At 40.8% G+C, this 19,187-nt stretch overlaps 1 protein-coding gene across 1 annotated transcript in view; it reads right to left on the bottom strand.

The window, feature by feature from the left end:
- Positions 1-17,023, bottom strand: part of NYAP2 (neuronal tyrosine-phosphorylated phosphoinositide-3-kinase adaptor 2) — a gene marked incomplete at its 3' end in the record, with an annotated part of 127,971 nt that extends 110,948 nt beyond the window's left edge. The window contains exon 1 of the mRNA XM_084267522.1: positions 16,812-17,023. Within this exon, the coding sequence (XP_084123648.1) occupies positions 16,812-17,017 (206 nt within the window). The 5' untranslated portion in view covers positions 17,018-17,023. The remainder of the gene's footprint in view (positions 1-16,811) is intronic.
- Between the last annotated feature and the right edge of the window lie 2,164 nt (positions 17,024-19,187).

The following is a 19,187-nucleotide window of genomic DNA, read 5'->3' as shown; positions in this document are numbered from 1 at the left end:
GTCGCCTTCAGAAAGGGCTGTGATAGAAAAGCAGAGCTCAATCCCAGACTCCGCTGCTTTGCTCAGCTTCTATTTTCTTGAGGTATTGGCTTCAAAACGGAATTGCCTTCACCTGCAATTTCCTGCTCTGGTATTTAGCTCTGTTTATGACTCGTACAGTCATTGGACTAACTCTGACACTATAATAAGTGTTTCAAGCAGCTTTTTCTTTTTTGAAGAATTAAAATACCACAACCTCCTTATATCACAGTACTAGAAAAAATAAGCATCTTCCCTAAAATCTCTACTAACATTTGGAAAATGTTGTTACCGCAAAAATCAAGGCCACTTTGAAATCTACACCAACCAGAAAGACCAAATAGACCTGAGATGGAAAGGAAGCGGTACTTGCTCACCTAACTAGGTGAGCCAAAGAGGTATTTACCTACTCTCAGTTAGATTCTCTAATGTTCTCATCTTCAGCTTTCCATCAGGAATCAAAGCAAAAAAGAGCAAAATTTGAACATGCTGTAACCTTCTGTGAATACCAGCTCTTTACAGAACAAGCAGCTTGAGTTTCTTTCCCTTTACATAGATGAATTCTCCAATGCATGCTGACCTACTGAGGGTGCTCATGTTAAGAGGACGATGCACTACAGCAAGGTGTCAGTGTGATGTTCCAAATGCAACAAAACCCCTGACTTCAGTAGCACGTATTTTTCAAGTTGAACCTAGCAGCCTCCAACAGACACCTGGACATACTTGCAAATCCTGTACCAAACATTTTCCAAAGGAATCTCCTGGAGTTACATTCTTACTTGCACAAATCCCTTCCTTGGGGGCTGCAGGCCCTGTCAGTTGACAGCAGCTCTCTTCTGGAGCAATGTGAAGTTCTGGGCAGGTGAAAACAGTGGGATACAGCACTGGGGAAAAAACAGCTCTATCTTGTGCCCTGGATTTGTGCTCAGGTGGGACTTGCAGCTGCCACAGAGGAGCTGAGGTGCAGAACTTGCCATCCAAAGCACCCACCTGCCTCCCAGCCACCTGCTCTGCCCAGTAACACACTGTGCTCCCAAGGGCCGCTCTCAGATACAGCGAGCGGGAAGGCCTGAGCCGAGGAAGGCGCCTCCGCAGATCATGTGGGATTTGACCACAATCCATAAAATCAGAGAATCACAGGGGTTGGAAGGGACCAGAAACACTGAACACAAGTTAGTGCAACATTGTGAAACCAAATACAATCATAGAATATGCTGAGTTGGAAGGGACCTGTAAGGACCATCAAATCCAAGTACCACCAAAGAAGTACAACTGTGTGCAGCACAAAGGCCATCAGGTATCCCAACAGCTTTATCCACCAAAAGCAAGAGGATTTCATCCTATCTTAATGCAACAATATCATGGTTTAAATGAACATATAGAAGGATAAAGATTTTTTTCTTTAATGATACAACAAAAAAAGTAATAGCAAAATATTATTGTGGGGTTTCTTTAAATTGGCACCAAGATGCCCTATATGCCATTTAAACGTGGAGTTGACCTTGAAGCAGGAGGTTTAGTGTGACTGTGTACAGCACTAGGGGACATGCTAAAAGAAAGCGCTACCTAAATTATGCATTATCTCATGAACTAGACTGCTGCACTTACTGCATGTATCTGTAAACTAGCTGTTTACATGCATGGAACAGTTATTTACATTTCTTTAAATCAAAATATAACCTGACATATATAAAAAAAAAATCTTAAGGTCTCTCTTGCTACTGAAACAATAAAACTGTAAAAGGCAGGATTAACACCACTATCTCTAAACAGAAGCCATGCAAGGAAACACCCTCTTGCAGCAGCCATTCCAAGAATTTCAGTATCAAAGACATTTAGTTCCTTTTATATCCTATCTCCATATTGCAACACAAGGGTGGAGAATTGGTGATTACAGACAGCAAAATTGGAAACTGTGTAGGAAAAGCTATGTGCCAAAGAAACAGCAAGGTACACATCACATCACCTTGTTCAGTGTGTCAACAACATCGCTGGAGTGTTTAACCCAGTCTTTTACAAAGCCCTTTATATATGAGGTCTGCAGTAAACACACAATACTGATGACCTTGCCACTAAATAATAAGAATGAAAAAAAGCTTTTCCCTCCCCCTTATTTGCATGAAAGGGGCAAAAAAGGTTGAAAACAACCAACCTCCTTTGCAAACAACATCCAAAGTGATTCTGAAAAATGAAAAAGAAAAAATCCTAGGAGATTCAGAGTGCTATTCAGAGGGAAGAGTTTCAGATTCTATTCTTCTCCATCTTGATAATTTTGTGCCTAGAAGTTGAAATGTGTAAAATTAATGTTATTTAAATGAAACATTTTTCCCTGACTACATATTTAATGTAGAGTAGAAAAAAAGAATTAAAATCATCACAGAACAACAACAACAAAGATAAAAGAGGAAAAAAGAAGGAAAAGTTGCTGCAACCCCTTTCATGGAATGGCATCTCCTTATCCTTCTGGAATAGTGCTTCAGCACTACAATGTCAGAGGTACTGTCTGAACGCCAGTTCAGATTTCAGCTTACTCTTAGGCTGGGCAGAAGTGCTTATTCCTTCAGTATTGTGGTGAATTCTTTAATTTTACAGCTAGTGTTTCACATTAGCTAAACCCTAATCTTTATTTCCATTGAAGAAAAAGCAATGGAAAACCTTACCACTCTAAAAACAGAGGGAGAAACCTCTGCTTCTCTGCTTTTACTGTCTGTATGTAGCCTACCAGATATATGCCCCTAAAATAAAGAAAATAAATAGCTGAGGGTGGCATAAATCATTTACTGTCTACATAACAGCCACAGTGACACAGAGAAATAAATGTAAACTTCATTGTGGCACAAACTTAGTTTGCACCCAAAATAAATTGCACTGCCTGTCTCAAAGTGCAAGCACAACAGAAAAGATTTAAGAAAAAGAAACAAAATGAGTCAATGACTCATGCTGGTCAACCTTAAATCAATGCCAGCACACTTCAATAATAGAATCATGATACAGGAACACTGAATGCTGCTACTTTTAAATGAAGACTGTATTATAGAAAGAGTAGCTTTGAGTCTTTTACATGAAAAATTGTATGCTTCTATGGTTTGGGTTGGGGGTTATTTTGAATTTTCTGTATTATGTAAATTTTGGGAGCGAGAAATGAAAACAACTGATATTATATATTTAGAAAAAACACACAGGTCAAACTTAAACCTCTTGTGTAATTTTCAAATGCCCTTCTTAAAACCGCATCTGACAAGGAAATGCATTCAGCTTATGTTGTGCATAGCTTAGAATTCAGGGCAGTCCACAGCTTTTGCCCTTCTAAGTGTTTGGGAATGGTAAACAAATTGGCAGATAATTACATTCTGTTTCTTAGCAACCTTAACTGTCTTGCAATGAAGTTATTTGGCTTTTTTTTTTCCTGATGTATTCTGGTAATGACATTATTTCCACGAATTTTAGACCCAGTCTGACAAACCCCTTTTGTGCAGAACCTCCTGGATCAGCCCATCATTAAATGACAGCAGAGATCAGCTAGTGAAAGTTACCATCTTGTTTATAACCTCTTGGGAAACCAATTCACAATAAACATACACTGAGGACAAACAAATGAGTAAGTAGGAAGAGGCTAGTCAAAATATTTTGTCATAAGCTTAAATAGCCTTTTCCACTGCTGTAACTGCAAACAAACACAATGTAGAAACCTGTGGTTTAAATACATACCCTTAAGTAGCAAGATTCCTGATTAAACTGAAGCAATGACATTAAAAATTCTGGAATCAAAGAGGGTTTGGGGCCAGTTTTTCAGAAAAAAATTGATTTTTGGTAATCTCTTTTGAAATTCAATCCCACTTGTAGGCACAAAGGAATTCTGAGAAGCCAGTTCTTGACCGAGTGTGAAAGGGGAACTACTGCTGCCACTACTCCACTTCTGCACACCTAGGACTGCACAGCAGGAACAGGCTGCTAGGAGCAGCCGTCAGCATCTTCACTACATTTCATGGCGTGGGCAGGGCCTTTGTTCAGTGCCTTCCTAGGAAAGAAATGATTTCTAAGTTCTCTTTCCCTCCTAATAGTATCAGAGCATGTATTCATAACAAAGTAGTTGAAGACGCTGAAAAACCTGTACTGTCATAAAATACAATGAAAACGGTAACATGAAACACCTTATCCTGCCAAGGGAGTTTTTACTACATGCCATCTTAGAATTTCTCCTTACTCAGACACTGATTTAGCATTAGAACCCTTGTACAATCATTTCATAAGAGAGTACTTTTCTGTGTCCCAAATAATGAACATAATAGTGCTTCTGTTTAATGATCAATTTATGTACAAGCACCTCTCCAAATTAATTCCTAAAGCAGGTTATTGTTCCCTTATTGTGGATTGTGTCCAAAATAGGAACCCAACCATAAACTCGTTTGAAACAGAAGACAAGGAACCAGCAGCCTCTCACTGAAGGACATTAATTACAAGTATTTACATCTTGACTGATTACATGGGAAATGAAGACGGAAATCTGACAGACTGGAACTGGACATGGAAAACAGATTTTTCTTTGAGTTCAAAAGCAAGACTGTAAATGACAAAAATGGTTAATTTCATCAGAGAGACTCGAGAGTTGGTCTTCTACCTTGTGGGAAATTGCATCTGTACAGCAGACATCGGTGTCTAAGCTTAGGGGGCAATTGGGCAATGGCTAATACACTATTTTTACAATGTTTTGTTGCTGTGTTGTTCTCCTTTTTAGTCAGGCACCTGGTGATGTATCTGGGTTCAAAGTGCTTGCTGCAGAAGCCAACTAGATGAGAAAGAGCCATGCCACTTAGGCATCCAGAAGAGGAAAGATAAAAAAAAGGGAAAGGGATTCCTTTCCACTATGTGCTGTTTTGGTAAAGAATCAGCTCTAGCAGCTCCTCTCTGAGCATCCTAGTGTGCTGCTCCTCAAGCACAGTGCCAGCGGGCAGCAGAGATGACACCAGAGCAGCATACGCAATGCCTGCCCCTCAGCAGTGGCATCATGGCAGGACTGTGCTTCTGCTGTTCTCCTTCCCTGTGGGGACATCAAGGTGCAGACAGACATACTTCTCAACTGCAGCCCCACCTTTTAACTTCTCTGCTCACCACCACTCATTCACCTGAGGTTGCAGCCCCTCACATTTGCTAATTAAGTACCATGCATAACTTCTCTTAAACAAGCAAAGTCAGGAAAGACTTGTCTAATGTTACATTTTACTGAGTGAGGAGTTAAAAGATCACTGTCATCATCATCATCAGGTCTGAGAGGAAGCACATTAAGCAGCAAGGAGCAAAGCTGTTTTCAGGCAAGTGGGAATACTTTGCTGATACTGGGATGAACCAGGGTTTTTTTGCTGTGCCCTCTCTGAAATCTAGTAAAAGTCCCCAAGCAGAAAGAGCAGAAAACGTGTCCAGAAAAGCTCTACACTGTTCACTCAGCTGCACCAAAGAGTCTTTTAATTGCTAATTAAAAAAAAATAAAATTAACACCCCCACTCACACTATTTCATCTTCATACATACATTCTTTCCAAATGGAAGACAGAAGAAAACACCTATAAACAGAGGCTTGTCAAAAACCCAACACAGAATTTGAGACAAGAGAAAAGGAACTTGGGTGGGGTGATGCAGATGAAAATACCATGATGCTCGAATACTGTTTCCCTTTAAAAAGCTGCCAGGGCTGTAGCAGTCACATGGCAGGATGGCGTGTCTGGGTCTGTGCTGCCTGTTTAATAAGCCATGAAGCTCTTTGGCTGAACTAGCGTGTGTGTCATGTGATACAGGGGTTGCCATGGCAAGTACATATGCAGTTCTTCATCTGCTTCATCACAGCCATAGCAGAATTCAGATTTACAATGCAGGAATAAGATTTCCTAGGGAAAAACAACACTGCCCTTTGCTTAGCCTCCTAGTTCAGATGGAAAGCTGAAACAGTTTAAATTTCTGTTGAAGAGTACTTTTGATATACTGATTAAGAACTTTTAATCTCAAAACAATAGCCAGATAACACAGACACCATCAGTTCAGCCTCTGAAGGCAGCGGTGGATTTGGCGTGTGTCGCAGTACGTGAATTTCAGTACACTCTGCCATTCAAATACAAATTGCTGTGTATTCCTGCTCCAGCCCTCAAAACCCAGATCAAACTGGTAGAGAGGGGAATGCAGTGCGACTGTTCCACTGCAAAACCAAAAAACACATCAAAGGAACTCTACAATTGTCACTGCTTTTTTTCATGTGCTCATCCATAGACTCGCAGACAACGCAAGAGATGCCTGTGAAGGATATGGCTGACACTGAAGTAGCAAATGTATCAGCCAAGTTTCAACATCTGGCACCACAATTCAGCAGCTTGCTAACACAACACACTGGTGAAGATGTGCATTGGTACAGGCTGTCACTCCTAACCTGGTGACAGGATACAGCTGGAGCTACTTGCAACCCAAAGCCAGTGTTACAGAGCTGATTCTGCTACTGCAGGAGCAGCTGCAGGACTGTCTTACCCAAATGAGGCCAGTTCCATCAAGGCACACTGATGCTGAACTTTTAGGAACCCCATTATGGTCCCAGGATCTACCATGAAATACCCAAACACCTTTGGCATAAGCTGACCTTCAGTGTTTAATACAGATTCAGGTGATTTTTACACATGCTATTGCTCCAAGAGAAAAGATACCCAAGTCCTGAAATAATTTCTGATACTACAGAACAAACCTTCATAAAAAAAAAACCCCACAAACCTATAAGGAGCCTAATCACAAAGAATGAATGCCCCAGCCTCTGCACTATTACATAAAAGCAGGCAGACCTCAGTGCAATTGAAGTTTCCCATAGAAGTTTGCCCTTTGTCTCCATGCTTTTCATAAAAGCGCTTAAAAAGCTATAACCTGAATTGAAAAGACAATTGATGCACTTGGTGTTTCCTTCCAGCAAGCAAAACAGAGAAAAATGAAACTGGAATTAAATCAAATGGATTCCCTCTGCCCCAATACCAGCTTCCAAACTGTTCCATCACTTAGATGGGAGTGGTCTCAGAACCTCCAGCAGCATTCATGCCTGTCATTACTACCAACTCTCTCCTGGCACATAAAGGGCACGATGTTGCTTGTCACCTTTCCCATTATTCAAAGATACTGTATTGGGGCTTCATGGGTTAATTCCAGATCCTTCTCCTTTTTAAACCTTATGCTGCTTATTCCACTTACATTCCTCATGTCCCCATACACATCTCACTTTTCCACCGTGCATCATCGGTTTTTCTCCAATGGCAATAAAAGGGAAAATCTCCATTGCAAATCACTTGCTGATTTAAAGGAATCAGAATACAAGAACACAAAGCGATGCTCCAGGATTTCCTCTCCATTAGTGGGCTGCATTTAGCATTGATTGTTATTATTTTTCATCTGATGTCCATAAAATTGAAGACCTGCATCACCACTGATCCAATCAAGATGTTTCTCCCATAACAAAATTGCAAAACAGATAATATGGATTTTCACTGAAACTACCTTGAATCTCTCCACTAAATGGAAGATGAATATCAACATCTAACCACTGAAACATTGGATGCAGTTTCAAGATGCAAATAACTGATCTTGTGCTACTCAGTAGCAACAAAATTGCTGATGTGTGTCTCAAATTCATCTCATTACCAAAAATGAGAAAAGTGAGATGACTAGTCAGAGCTCCAAGTAATGTGGTTTTGGTGTTAGCAGACTAATTTTTTAATTAGCCTCTCTTTGTTTATGGATTCAGACTTGCACATTGCCAAGGGCTGTAGGATTGTCTCCTGTCAGTTACAAAGCTGAGCATAAGATAAGTAACTTCTCACATTCCCCAGTATCCTTCTTTAGCCCTGACCTTTCTGCAGACAGCAGGACTTTGCTTCTCCATAGTTGCACACGCAGAAACAAAACAAACTTTATATAATTATAGAAGATTATTCACTAGATGGGCTACATTTTTAAACAATCTCTTTTGCAATACTAAAGGACTCAGCAGTTTCCTTTTGTCTTTAAAGATTCAATTAAAAGTATGTTTCAGAAATTAAATTACAGCCTGAAATTAGCTAAGGGTATGAAATACTGCATTTGCCCTAGCATTCAGGGAAAGGCTGTACAAAGCAATTCACTTAATGGCTCCTAACATGCGATCTCAACTTAATAACTAAAGTGCCCTCAGCTAGCAGAGGATCTACTGGTGAGATACGCCCTGTATAATCCACCAAAAGGAGAAATGGATTAAATGCAGGTAAGTCTTATTAATTCATGGTAAGCCCCACAGTTACTCTCATTTTTGATCTTTTAAAGTGTTACAATTTTGTCAAGTAACACACTTGCTGGCAGGAATATTTCTGTTGGTTTTATCTGGCTGTGGCCCTCTCAATCTTAACACGTTCCAGAAGCATCTGCCGGAGTCTGTTGGAAGCATGTGTTTCTCTCCAGCTTCCAGAGAATACTGCTGGATGCAATTCATCACAAGCACTGGGGATACACGTCAGGTTATTCTTTGCCATACTAACAGAGGGAAGGAAATCAGAGTCACAGAAAATGAGCAGTCCCCTAACTCTTCAGCTGTCCCTTTAGTCACCTGTTGGGTACAATTTCAGGTCATGCCATGAGCTGTCTTGGTGCTGGACACATGTGCCAGGTTAGTGTTCCAGAGGAATCCAGGTTCCATTGAGGGTCCTTGGGTACTGTGCAATAAAAATCAAATAACACAAAACCAATCCCACTTACAGCTGCCTTCTGTGGGACCAAACGCAGCAGCACAGGTACTGCCAGCCCCCTGCTGAGCAGGAGCATCCCAAGGGCTGAGTGGTGCTCACCCCATGCCAGCTCCCCTCACCACAGGAGGCGGCCAGTGGCACTGTAGTGTGGATGGAGGCCCTGTACTGAGGACACTCTGCACACAGCAGGCTGCTGGTTGTTCTGGTTTGGGTGGGTTTGTAGGTTGTGCCATTTGGCTGTTGGTTTTGGGTTTTTTAAAAAAAATATTTTAAACTGACTTCACTGAGGGTCACAAGTCAAATCAGAGTGGAAAGCTGGAAGGAAAAATGAAAGGAGCCTATAAAACGTACAGCTAGTCATGTCTCTGCAAGCCATTTCTAATCTCTCTGTACTCCCATTTTAATCAAATCTCAGAAAAATCTAATCAGTGCACATGCAATGTCCTGTTTCAATACAAGTTTTGCCACTGAACTAACCTAACTCAGCAACATGATGCCCATCACTAGCTGCCTCTGTGGCAGAGGTGGTCTGCACTGACACCCTCTGCTTTCAGGGCTATACCCAAGAGCAGACTGTCTTCTTTAGGCTAAGAAAATAAACATATCAATGAAATCATCGGGCACCATATTATGTTTGTGTTTTCCTGTGGAGGAAAATAAATAAATAAAAGCCTATGTAGCCTGTCAGAAGAGTGCTGAGAAGGAGAACATGCAAAGGGAACAAATGCCTGCCAGCTGGGTGGGGCATGAAGTCATCTTTATTATTATCGACAACAGCAAAATACAGCTGTGATTTATGGCCCTGGAAAGAGAAATGCACTGAGCTGTTTTACTCAAAGAACATGTTTGTTTTTCTTCAATTCTATGAACCAGTATTGTAAAACAATGGGCTTTCCTGAAGGCAGCGAAAGATTCACTCCTGTGATTCTAACGCTAGCACAGACCTTCAGTTCTGCTGGGCTCTCCGAGCAGTGCTGGGGATTGCCAGCGTTTGTTACAGTTCTGGCACAGTTTCCAAAGCCCATGTGGCTGAACCTGCGTGTGTAGGAGTGTGGGAAGCTGCAATTTTGCTGCTGATGGGTCATGAGACTACTTTCTGCACGTCTTCTGTACAGGTATCTGCCCTTCAGGTTGTAACATGAGTTCTTAATTCAGGTTACAGCAATTACAACATTTGTCAGGTGTCAGTGAACTTCAGCATGGAGTTACTGGAAGCCTTGAACCAGAACGGATCAATGCCTCAATTTTGCCAGCAGTTCTGGGTTAGGCTGTATGTTACACGGCATATTAATTGCACTGGCGTACTGAATGTATTTCACCATTAACAAAGTCCAACCCAGGGTGTCTGTAAAGACACTATCTGGGCATGCTTCAAAAAATCCTCCTTTTATTTTAATCCAGTCTTCAAAATAATAGGTTTTAGTAATTTGTTATACTCTACACAATTTTGTAAGATACTGGGAGATGTTTTCCAAGCACATGCAAACCTTTCACTAGAAATAGCAGCACCACCAGAACCCCTGAGGGTTGTGTAAAATATCCCCTTCCCCACAGCTCTACAAGCGTCTCTGTCTTGCAAAGGGGGAGGGTGTTGGGTTATAGTTGCAGCACCAGATAATTTTAGTTACCAGGTTAAAATTACAATCCCATACCCTGCAGTTAGAGAGTAATAAAGAGATAGTGAGAAATGGAAGTGGAAGGAGAACCTGTGTCTGAAAACGGGACATTAAGACCCAAACACATCCACCCTCCCAGCGTCTTTCAGCAACGGCACGTCAAGGGCTGTCCCCCAGTGACACAACAGACCTCCTCCTCTGTAATGGCTCAGTCTGCTGAGGAGGCACCAGCCCATAGGTTGTATGTGAACATGTGCCCAAATGGAATTGGAGCAAGGCCAGTTCACCCATTTATGCAGGTGGTCAGACAGCTTGTGAATACCAATAGCACGGAGCCACTTAGGCTGGATTTTAACAAGAAAAAGGGGTCTGTAAACCATTTAGAAGTCCTCTGGGCTCTCTATGAACCTACATTTCCAATTATGCTTTTAAATATAGCAAATGAATCCTGAGCAAAAATGCACCCACTGACATGGTGGGTCAGTATATGTCTGCGCAATTTGTAAGTGAAGGGAAGAAATCACACATCTCCTCTAAAAAAAGAGTAAAAGTTGTAGGCAGGAGCCCTAAAATCATGGAAATGTATTGAAAACAACATCAAGATTTACATACCAAACTGATAATGAGTTCTGCTAAGCCTCCTTGGTGCCTGGTATTACCAAGCAGGCTGTCAGTCTCTATGGTAAATTTTATATGACATTTGTTGCTTCACTGTCCTAAAATAAAACTTCTCAGAATAACAGCAACATAATATAGCTTGCATTGTGCCTGTTGTTTATTTTCTGTGGCAATAATACAGGCGGCCATATGGATATGAGCATTTGGAAGGGAGGATTTGTTGGCTAGATCATCACATCTGTTTACTTATAAATGCAACAGAAATACATTTGGAGGTCACTGACTGCACAACCATTTCACATAGTTTATTTCCTAAAAAGTATCAATGCTACTCTTTTTATGTCAACCTAGCTTCAGAAATCCCACGGCATTTTCACGAGGAAAAAGGTTTTGAAATCATACTACAATTAGTTTCTATCACACCTCATCAGCTATTTCCACCAGAAAGGTAGTATCACAGCAATAATTTAATCTAGGATGAAATGAGTATGCAACATGTCCAAGAGGAAGATGAGGAAAACAACCGGTGCCACAGTTGCGCTTCCTCAGAACACACACCTTAGATTAAAGGAGCGAATATCCCTGTCCTCGTATCCAAAAGTCACATTTATTGAGAGAAATTGGATTTGAATTGAAACAAACAAAAACTCAAAGCACCACAGAACAGCCACAGCAACACACCTAAACAAAACCAACCAGCTCACAACTTTGGAACATCCTACTGTAGTTGCAGGTGTCTCAGCCGAGCCCCCCACCACAACCCAAAGGATTTACCACGCTTCCTTCGCATTTTTCGGGGTCTGGCTGCAAGCTGCAATCTAGTAAGTATAAGTATTCCTGCAAATTTTGGAACGTGTAGGTCACTATACAAAAATCCAATCACAGACAAATGCTCAGAAAGAGAGGAAACAGTACTTTAAGCATTCTTTTACCTGAACTATTTTTCCAATTTCAAGACATTATTATAAACAGTCAGTTAATAATTAATTTACTTCAGTTATTTTTGATTCTGGTAGAAAGCTTTTGATAGAAACACCTCAGCATGACCATGTACTCTAAGAATACACATATTTTCTCAGCTGAACAGATCTTTTGGTGGTGAATAATCCCATGCATAGAAATATTTTTGTATTTGCTTGCTGCCACCCACGGTTGATAACACTTAACTTTTAGATGAAGGACACAAATTAGGTCTTCTTTTTGAAGGAACCTAAAGACAGAAAACTACAGACAGGTAATACTTGAATTCAATTACTTCTACAACCTTAAATAAAAATAGAAATATAAAAATACGGTCTTACTTTTCTCGATGAGTTATTCGTCACTTGATTTGCCAAGGGAAGGAGAGAGGTTAGGCTGACAGCTGTTCATTGCAATTCCTTCTTTATTACAGGAGCTTAACTCTGCCACTGGCTGGCTGGCCCATTTCTGCGAGCTTTAGCACAGAACAGTGCTCCTAAAAGCTCCTCCTCTTGACAGCATCTGTCTGGATACTTCCCTCAACAAGCAGAAACAAGGCTTTCCACAGAGCCATTTAGGTCCTGGGAAAGAGCTACAAGTCAGAGAAACCATTAGAAGTAGAAACAAATATTTTGATGGCTAAATCCAGGATTTGGCAAGTAGAAATGCATGCCCACTAACACCAGCAGTGTTACACCAGAACAGTCACACCTTCACTCTTACAAATCATCCCTGACAGAAACGGCAGTTTAAATGACACCCAAAAACTAGAAGCCAAAACTTTGAAAGCATATTATCTCCTGTGAAAGTGTACAGCCACTCCCTGTGATTAATGCAGCATGCCTTAGGCTTCAGAGAAGGGGGAGGATTCATTATTTCTTACCAAGATTTTGTACTTTGTATACAATTAAAAAAAAAAAAATCAAACCACTGATGAAGTATCCACACAAGGCTACATATAATAAATAAATATATGTATTTCAATTATGGATTAGTCAGAAAACAACTGCTCATCCTAACAGATGCCCTGTGTAAACTCAAAACACTCACTTTTTCCCTGACACAACAGCAGAGGCAAATCTACCTTCTGTTCCCAGAAATGCTGCCCACGGCAGATATTGTATCATGGCAAACCTACATCTTGCAGTACTGCAACTTTATTGCCAGTGAAAGTGATACTACTTCATAACTTTATTTGCAATTTATAAGCTCTGTGGGCAATATGCCAGCATGTTCGCTTGGTCTGGGCACAGCAGCCTGAATAAGTAGTGAATTACCAAGAGGTGAGACCAGACAAATTAAAAAAGAGAAGAAAAAAAGGCCTAAAAATTAGGCCCAAAATGTGTACATACTAATATATTTATTGTGCCTTACTCTCAGCTACTGATCAGCACATTAACCTTATTTTCTCCGCATGATCACTAAGTACCATAGTAAAATTAGGTCAGAAATTCAGATCAGATCAGCTGACAGCCCAGCAAGATCAGACAAAGACTAGTTGCTTTTCCCCCCCAATCCAATCCGATGTGTTTTATCCCCTGCAATGCACAATAGATCCATATATTTTTCCCCCCAATTAACCTCTCAGAACCACACACTACGAGATAGCAATCACACTGAAGGTACACCAGCCGTACTGAAGAAACGCAACACAATGTTCCCTTAGGAAGGCAAAACATACTATCCAATAGCTTGCTTTTTTTAGGTCATTTTTCAGATCTTGTTTCCAATTGCTCAGACTAAATGCATTTCAATGAACCTTAGTCGTTCAGCATGGTTATGAGATGGTTTAGGTAAATAACAGCTGCTTCAAAATGGTGTTGTGTGTGAATATCACCACTTTATTAGATAATAAATTACTCATTACTATGTTGTTAATATACATGATCAACCTTCTTCTGAAAGAGACCATCTGAACACTAAAATCTAATAGCTTCTCCAAAATTCAATAATCAGACTATTAGGTAATTTTCAGTAGGTTCCCAAGACTGCTGACTACTTTATTTTGGATTCTCACAGCCCTCCTCCACAAGCAAGAGGAGAGTGTTTGCTGGAAACCCCTTCTCCTGCTCAAAATCTACCTGCAGTTAATCACAGGGGATGACTCCCTTGTTGCTAAGGAGATTGTTTGCAGCTCTTGGTAGTCTCCAGGCTGGTAGCACTGTTATCACTGCACATGTGCACCACTTACTATCTAGGCCACACTATCAGGAATCAGAAATAATAAAAATACCCTCCAAGATAAGGTAAAGACATACAACAAATAGTACAGAACAAAGGAGAAATCAATAATCCTACTTTACCTTCCCTGACTGCTGTGTTTCAATAGACAGCATGGTCTTGGCTGAATCTCTGGAGGTTACTACAGGGAGCAGACTCAATTGCAATCAGCCTAAGTGACTTCAGACATGATGGTTCCTTAACTCAAATCAGATGTTCTCCCTTGGTCTGCCATTGCTTTTAGCTTTCCTAATCATGTTTTGATCAGAAATATCTCCTTTCCCCCACCCCCAAGCTTGCACAGGAAAGAGACAGATAAAAAGACTGCAGGCAAACAGTTTCCCACAAAAGAACACTGTATCCAACAAATGTTGATGCCTCCAATCCACATACATATACATGCTGTTCCTCTGATAATCCCACTACACTGCTGGCAACCTTCCTTGTGCCTGCTGACCCTGTGTCTGGGAAGCACTGCACTATTCTCACAGATCTCAGCTTAGTATGAGCAAGAATTTCATGGTTTCTCACAGCCCTGAATCACCTGCACGTATCCAGAGCTCTTCATCAAATCACTTTGCCAAGATCAATAAATACAACCACACAAACCAACCACAAAGTAGGAAACAGCATTACCACCATTCAAATTAGGTGCAGAACCTTGGATAGAAAACAACAAAGAACCACATAGGTCCACAACTTCCTCTCTCATGCCTTGAGAAACTTATAACAAGACCTGTTTTGGCACTTACTGACTTTTATGGTCACACACACCGAAATGCATGTAAACAGGTTAATCAGGGCACAGCCTAATTAGCTGCCAGCTCTGAAGACTGTATTATAAATACAGCTTTATACGTTGACAGTTAACATATCTTGTCATCAGAGGAAGAATTTGCCACACAGACTGAGGAATTTATTTCTCCAGCCAGTTCTAAATCAAATTGTGAAGTTTCAATACATTAAAAATATTTACCTCTTTTATTATTTTCCTCACTGGGAAGGAGCCAGCAATGTAAGAACAAAGAGTACTCTTCATCTGGCTACTTTCAAGCAGCAATTTGTTGCCTGTCATTTCTGTATGCACTCACCTAGCAGGTGAGATATTCAAATTCTTCCTCTGCTTCATGTGACTAGAACTTAACTTCCCCCTATATCATATTAAGAAATATTTTGAGGTGGGTATCCCTACCTTTTCCTCAGGGAAATTTTGCAGTTTGTGTAGCTATTCAGTAACCAAGAGAGAGATGCACACTGAATAAAGATGGCAAGAATGAATCAATATGCATATCCAGCATAAAACAAAAAAACCCTGCATCCTCTGACACTCATCTGCTCCAAGGAAAAACATTCTCACGTGAAGTTGTTCATAGTATAAGCACAATATCCCAAATAGTTTGAAATCCCCATAAAGATCACCCAAAAGTTGAGCTGGCAAACTAGTAGTTCAAAAGGTACCAGAATACACATTGCATGGGTTCTCATTATTCACCTTAATTTTGCATTAGTCTTTTTTCCTCCAACCAAACTAGTGATAGTCTGAAAAAGTCTATCCTGGAACAGAAAACAGCCATCATTTCACCTCACAGTAGTACTTTTCCCTCTTCTGTCAAACTATGTGCTGCTCTTTAAGTGGTCCATCAAAATTACCAGACTACCGAGGCGTTGCTGGAACGTTCACAGCACAGCACGTCTGCTATACCTGGATGTACAGTACCCAAGACATAGCATAAAATTTAATCACTTCAACTGAAATACCAAAGATTCATGCTGGGGGAAAAATTCAAAACAGCTATCAGTTTGTGCTCAAGCCATTCATTTGCATATTAAAGTTCAGCATTTGGATGGAAGATTTACCTGTACGATACAATTTTTCCCTCTCCTCAAGAAGATGCATTTTTTTAATATGCAAATGCGCACATAATAAGTGTTTATATCTATCCCATTAACCCTTCTTTTCCTTCCCAAGAGGCTGCAGAGGTTTCATTGCTATCCATTGGCACAAGAGGCCAGGTCATGTGAGTGCTCCTCTCATTAACTGTCAATTAAAATCAATGGAATTGTTCAAGAAGAGCCATTACAGAGTTCTGCCCATCAGGGGCTTGATCCATTTTCCTTTAAACGACTGCAATATTTATACTGACTTCAGAGCATGCAGAATGGTGAGGATTTGTAAACAACAGACATTTTTTATAGAACCTCAGGCAGCAATTAGAGTACTTTGAAAATTCTCAGATTCAAAATACCAGCCCAAGGAGAGCCTAGTTTGAGCTGCGAGGCTGTCCCTGCCTTGCACAAGCTCGCACACCAATATGTAAACCACTGAGTTATGAGGACCTATTTCATCTCCTATTTCAAACACCTAAACTTTTTTGCCACAAACCACAGCTGCTGAAGATGCCACACGTGCTCCAACTGAACACATTTGCACAGGAACACTGAGGGAGGTAGAACCATTCAGCATCCTTTCTATATAATGTAAAACGTGTGCAATTCACACCCTGACACAGGCGAATGGTTTGTGCTGCTATTACCAGTAACCTGCTCAGAAATCAACTGGGCTGCACACAGTTCCCACACCTGAGACTGAACCCCTTGCTGCTCATTCACTCTGCCAGACCACTCATCTTTTTAATCGAGATATTTACCGTTTTATTGCTTCTTCTTGTTTTCGGCGTTTTTCACTCTTTTCTTTCAAGTAAGCCAGGTTTGTTTCATTCCTCATGCGATCATTCTCTCGAGCAATGTCTGATGCATTCTGTATAACCAAGCCATCATAGGCCTTCATCCCCATATCTTCAATATACTGGAGAAAAGCGCCCAAAGTGACCTCCTCCTGATTAGAACTCATCATCTTGCAGGAGATAATGAACAAAGGAAAGCAACGTTTCCTGCAGGTTGAAAAACACATAATATCTTAATCAGTAGGAAAATAGCTTATGGTTTATGACAGTGAGATTGTGTCAATTGTAATTAACATCTCTAAGAGAATTTTTTTAGACTTCCTCCTGTCTATAGCATAATACACAAAGCAGTTCAGAACACTGAACAACATTACTCGAGACAAGAGATACAAAGAGTCTCCTTTCAAGCAATGCAGATCCATCCAGTTATACATTGTTCAAATCCCAAAAAGCTTTCTCCCACCCCTTCCCTTTTCCTAATCCCCTTCAGTTGCAAAAACACCGACCTCCTTGAATTTCAGTTTGAAAGGGCTTCCATCCCAGTGCAACAGTCCCTTTTTGCAGTTTAGATAATGCTACAATGGAGCAGATCACCAGACAAAATTCCTGTTCTACAAGATATTCCAAAGTTCAGGTGGAAAACACTGATCTGTTTTTTGGAACAAAGTTGTTCAACATTTTCTTCAGGTTCAAAATTTCAAAAGAAATATTGTGTAGCAGTTTCCTATTTTTCTTAGGAACATAAGTACGAGCCCATAAGTCCTAGTCATGTGTTGCCCAGCAGCTTGTTAGCTTCAAGCTCCAGAACTCTAAAGGCCTTGAATTAATTCTCCAATCTTCTGTGATTTCTCCCTCAGGTTATGACAAACACCAGCACCACCAACTAAGCAGCATGGAACACAGCCATGCTTAGAACCCTAGGTCACTCCTGGCTCCATGGCAGGCAGCCTAAAAGCTCTCAGAAAGGTCCTGGAGTTTTTCCACTCATCAGCAGGCACCCTGGGAGTCATGAGCACTCTGGGGTATAGATGTATCAATAAATACTACTGGTGTCTAACAGCAAGGCATAATTTCAAGCAGCATATGGGATACCTACGTTCTATACAGCTGGATTAACTACTTATTAATCAAGTAAAATACAACTGCAATAGAAGAGAATTGTGCCATCCTCTTTTTTTAAATATTGATTACAGTAAGGTCCTGAGATGTTCTGATCTTAAGCATCTTTATTCTCACACAGCCCTGGGGGGTGGGGGGTGTGTTCCTCTTACAAATGGGGACTTGATGCCGAGTGACCGAGTAACACACTGGCAGCTGAACTCAGGTCTCAAAGGTGCATTTTCTTCTTCACTACTAGAGCATCCCTCCCTTCCCCGAAGGAGAATGGTGTGACTTCTTGGAATCAGCCTGAAAACAATGCCAGCCCTGCAACTAGAAGTGATCTTATTGAATAGACAATGAGCATCCTGTCTGCACGGGGAGTTTAGGTGCAGAGTCCCTATATAGTCAGTGACAAAAATCCTCCTTCAATTTTTTAAGATACTGCCATATTTATAATGTTTATTACATACCTGGACAAGCAAGATTCTGACCAGGGTAGGCACTGATTAAAAAAAAGTAAAAAAATTAAAAGCTCTTGTGGATTCTCACGATCCACTCTAGGCCTTCAGTCCCAGACCTGAATACAAGAATAACATGCTAATACACCCATGGCATAAGGATCTGCAAGGATTGAAAGAGAAATATTTTGCCACCCTTTATTTTTTTCTCCAGTTTCTAATCACTTAAAGCTGCAATAGCAACAAGCAGCTGGTTTCAGGCAGCTAATACCCGCTCGCCATGTTGCTATATCAAAATTATTTCTGTAGAATGGTAACTTGACAGTTAAAATTGAACAGATGCAGAGGATGCAAAGGGTCTTCTATCAGTTTTTCCACTTCCCAAGACAGCTTTTTGTATCAACTAACCCTGAACATGAGCGTAAGCCTGACCGATGTTCCGGGTCACTAGACTGATCTCCACGTATTTTCAGACCTGTGTGTAGGCATCCCCTCCTAATCCCTGTGGGGTAAAACCAGTGAGGGAGGTCTCAATGCAGCCCAACATGCACACATGCAACTCGACACAGCTTGCATGTTGGAAGTGTTTAGAAGTTTGTGTTGGAATAGGTTTTGAGCCACCCTATATATTCACTCTAAGTGGCACAGTATCCGCAAAGGAGTGAATTGGGATGCTGAATGAGAGCTGAAAAGCTCTATCACTGTTACCAAGGCTTCAGCAGACCTAATTTTAGTCCAACCTTTCAGAATGAGAAAAAAGTCCCCATATCATAGCCCCTTC

The sequence above is a fragment of the Gallinula chloropus genome (genome assembly GCF_964237585.1).
Source record: "Gallinula chloropus genome assembly, chromosome: 8".
Lineage (NCBI taxonomy): Eukaryota > Metazoa > Chordata > Aves > Gruiformes > Rallidae > Gallinula > Gallinula chloropus.
This window is presented reverse-complemented; position numbering and strand designations above follow the sequence as displayed.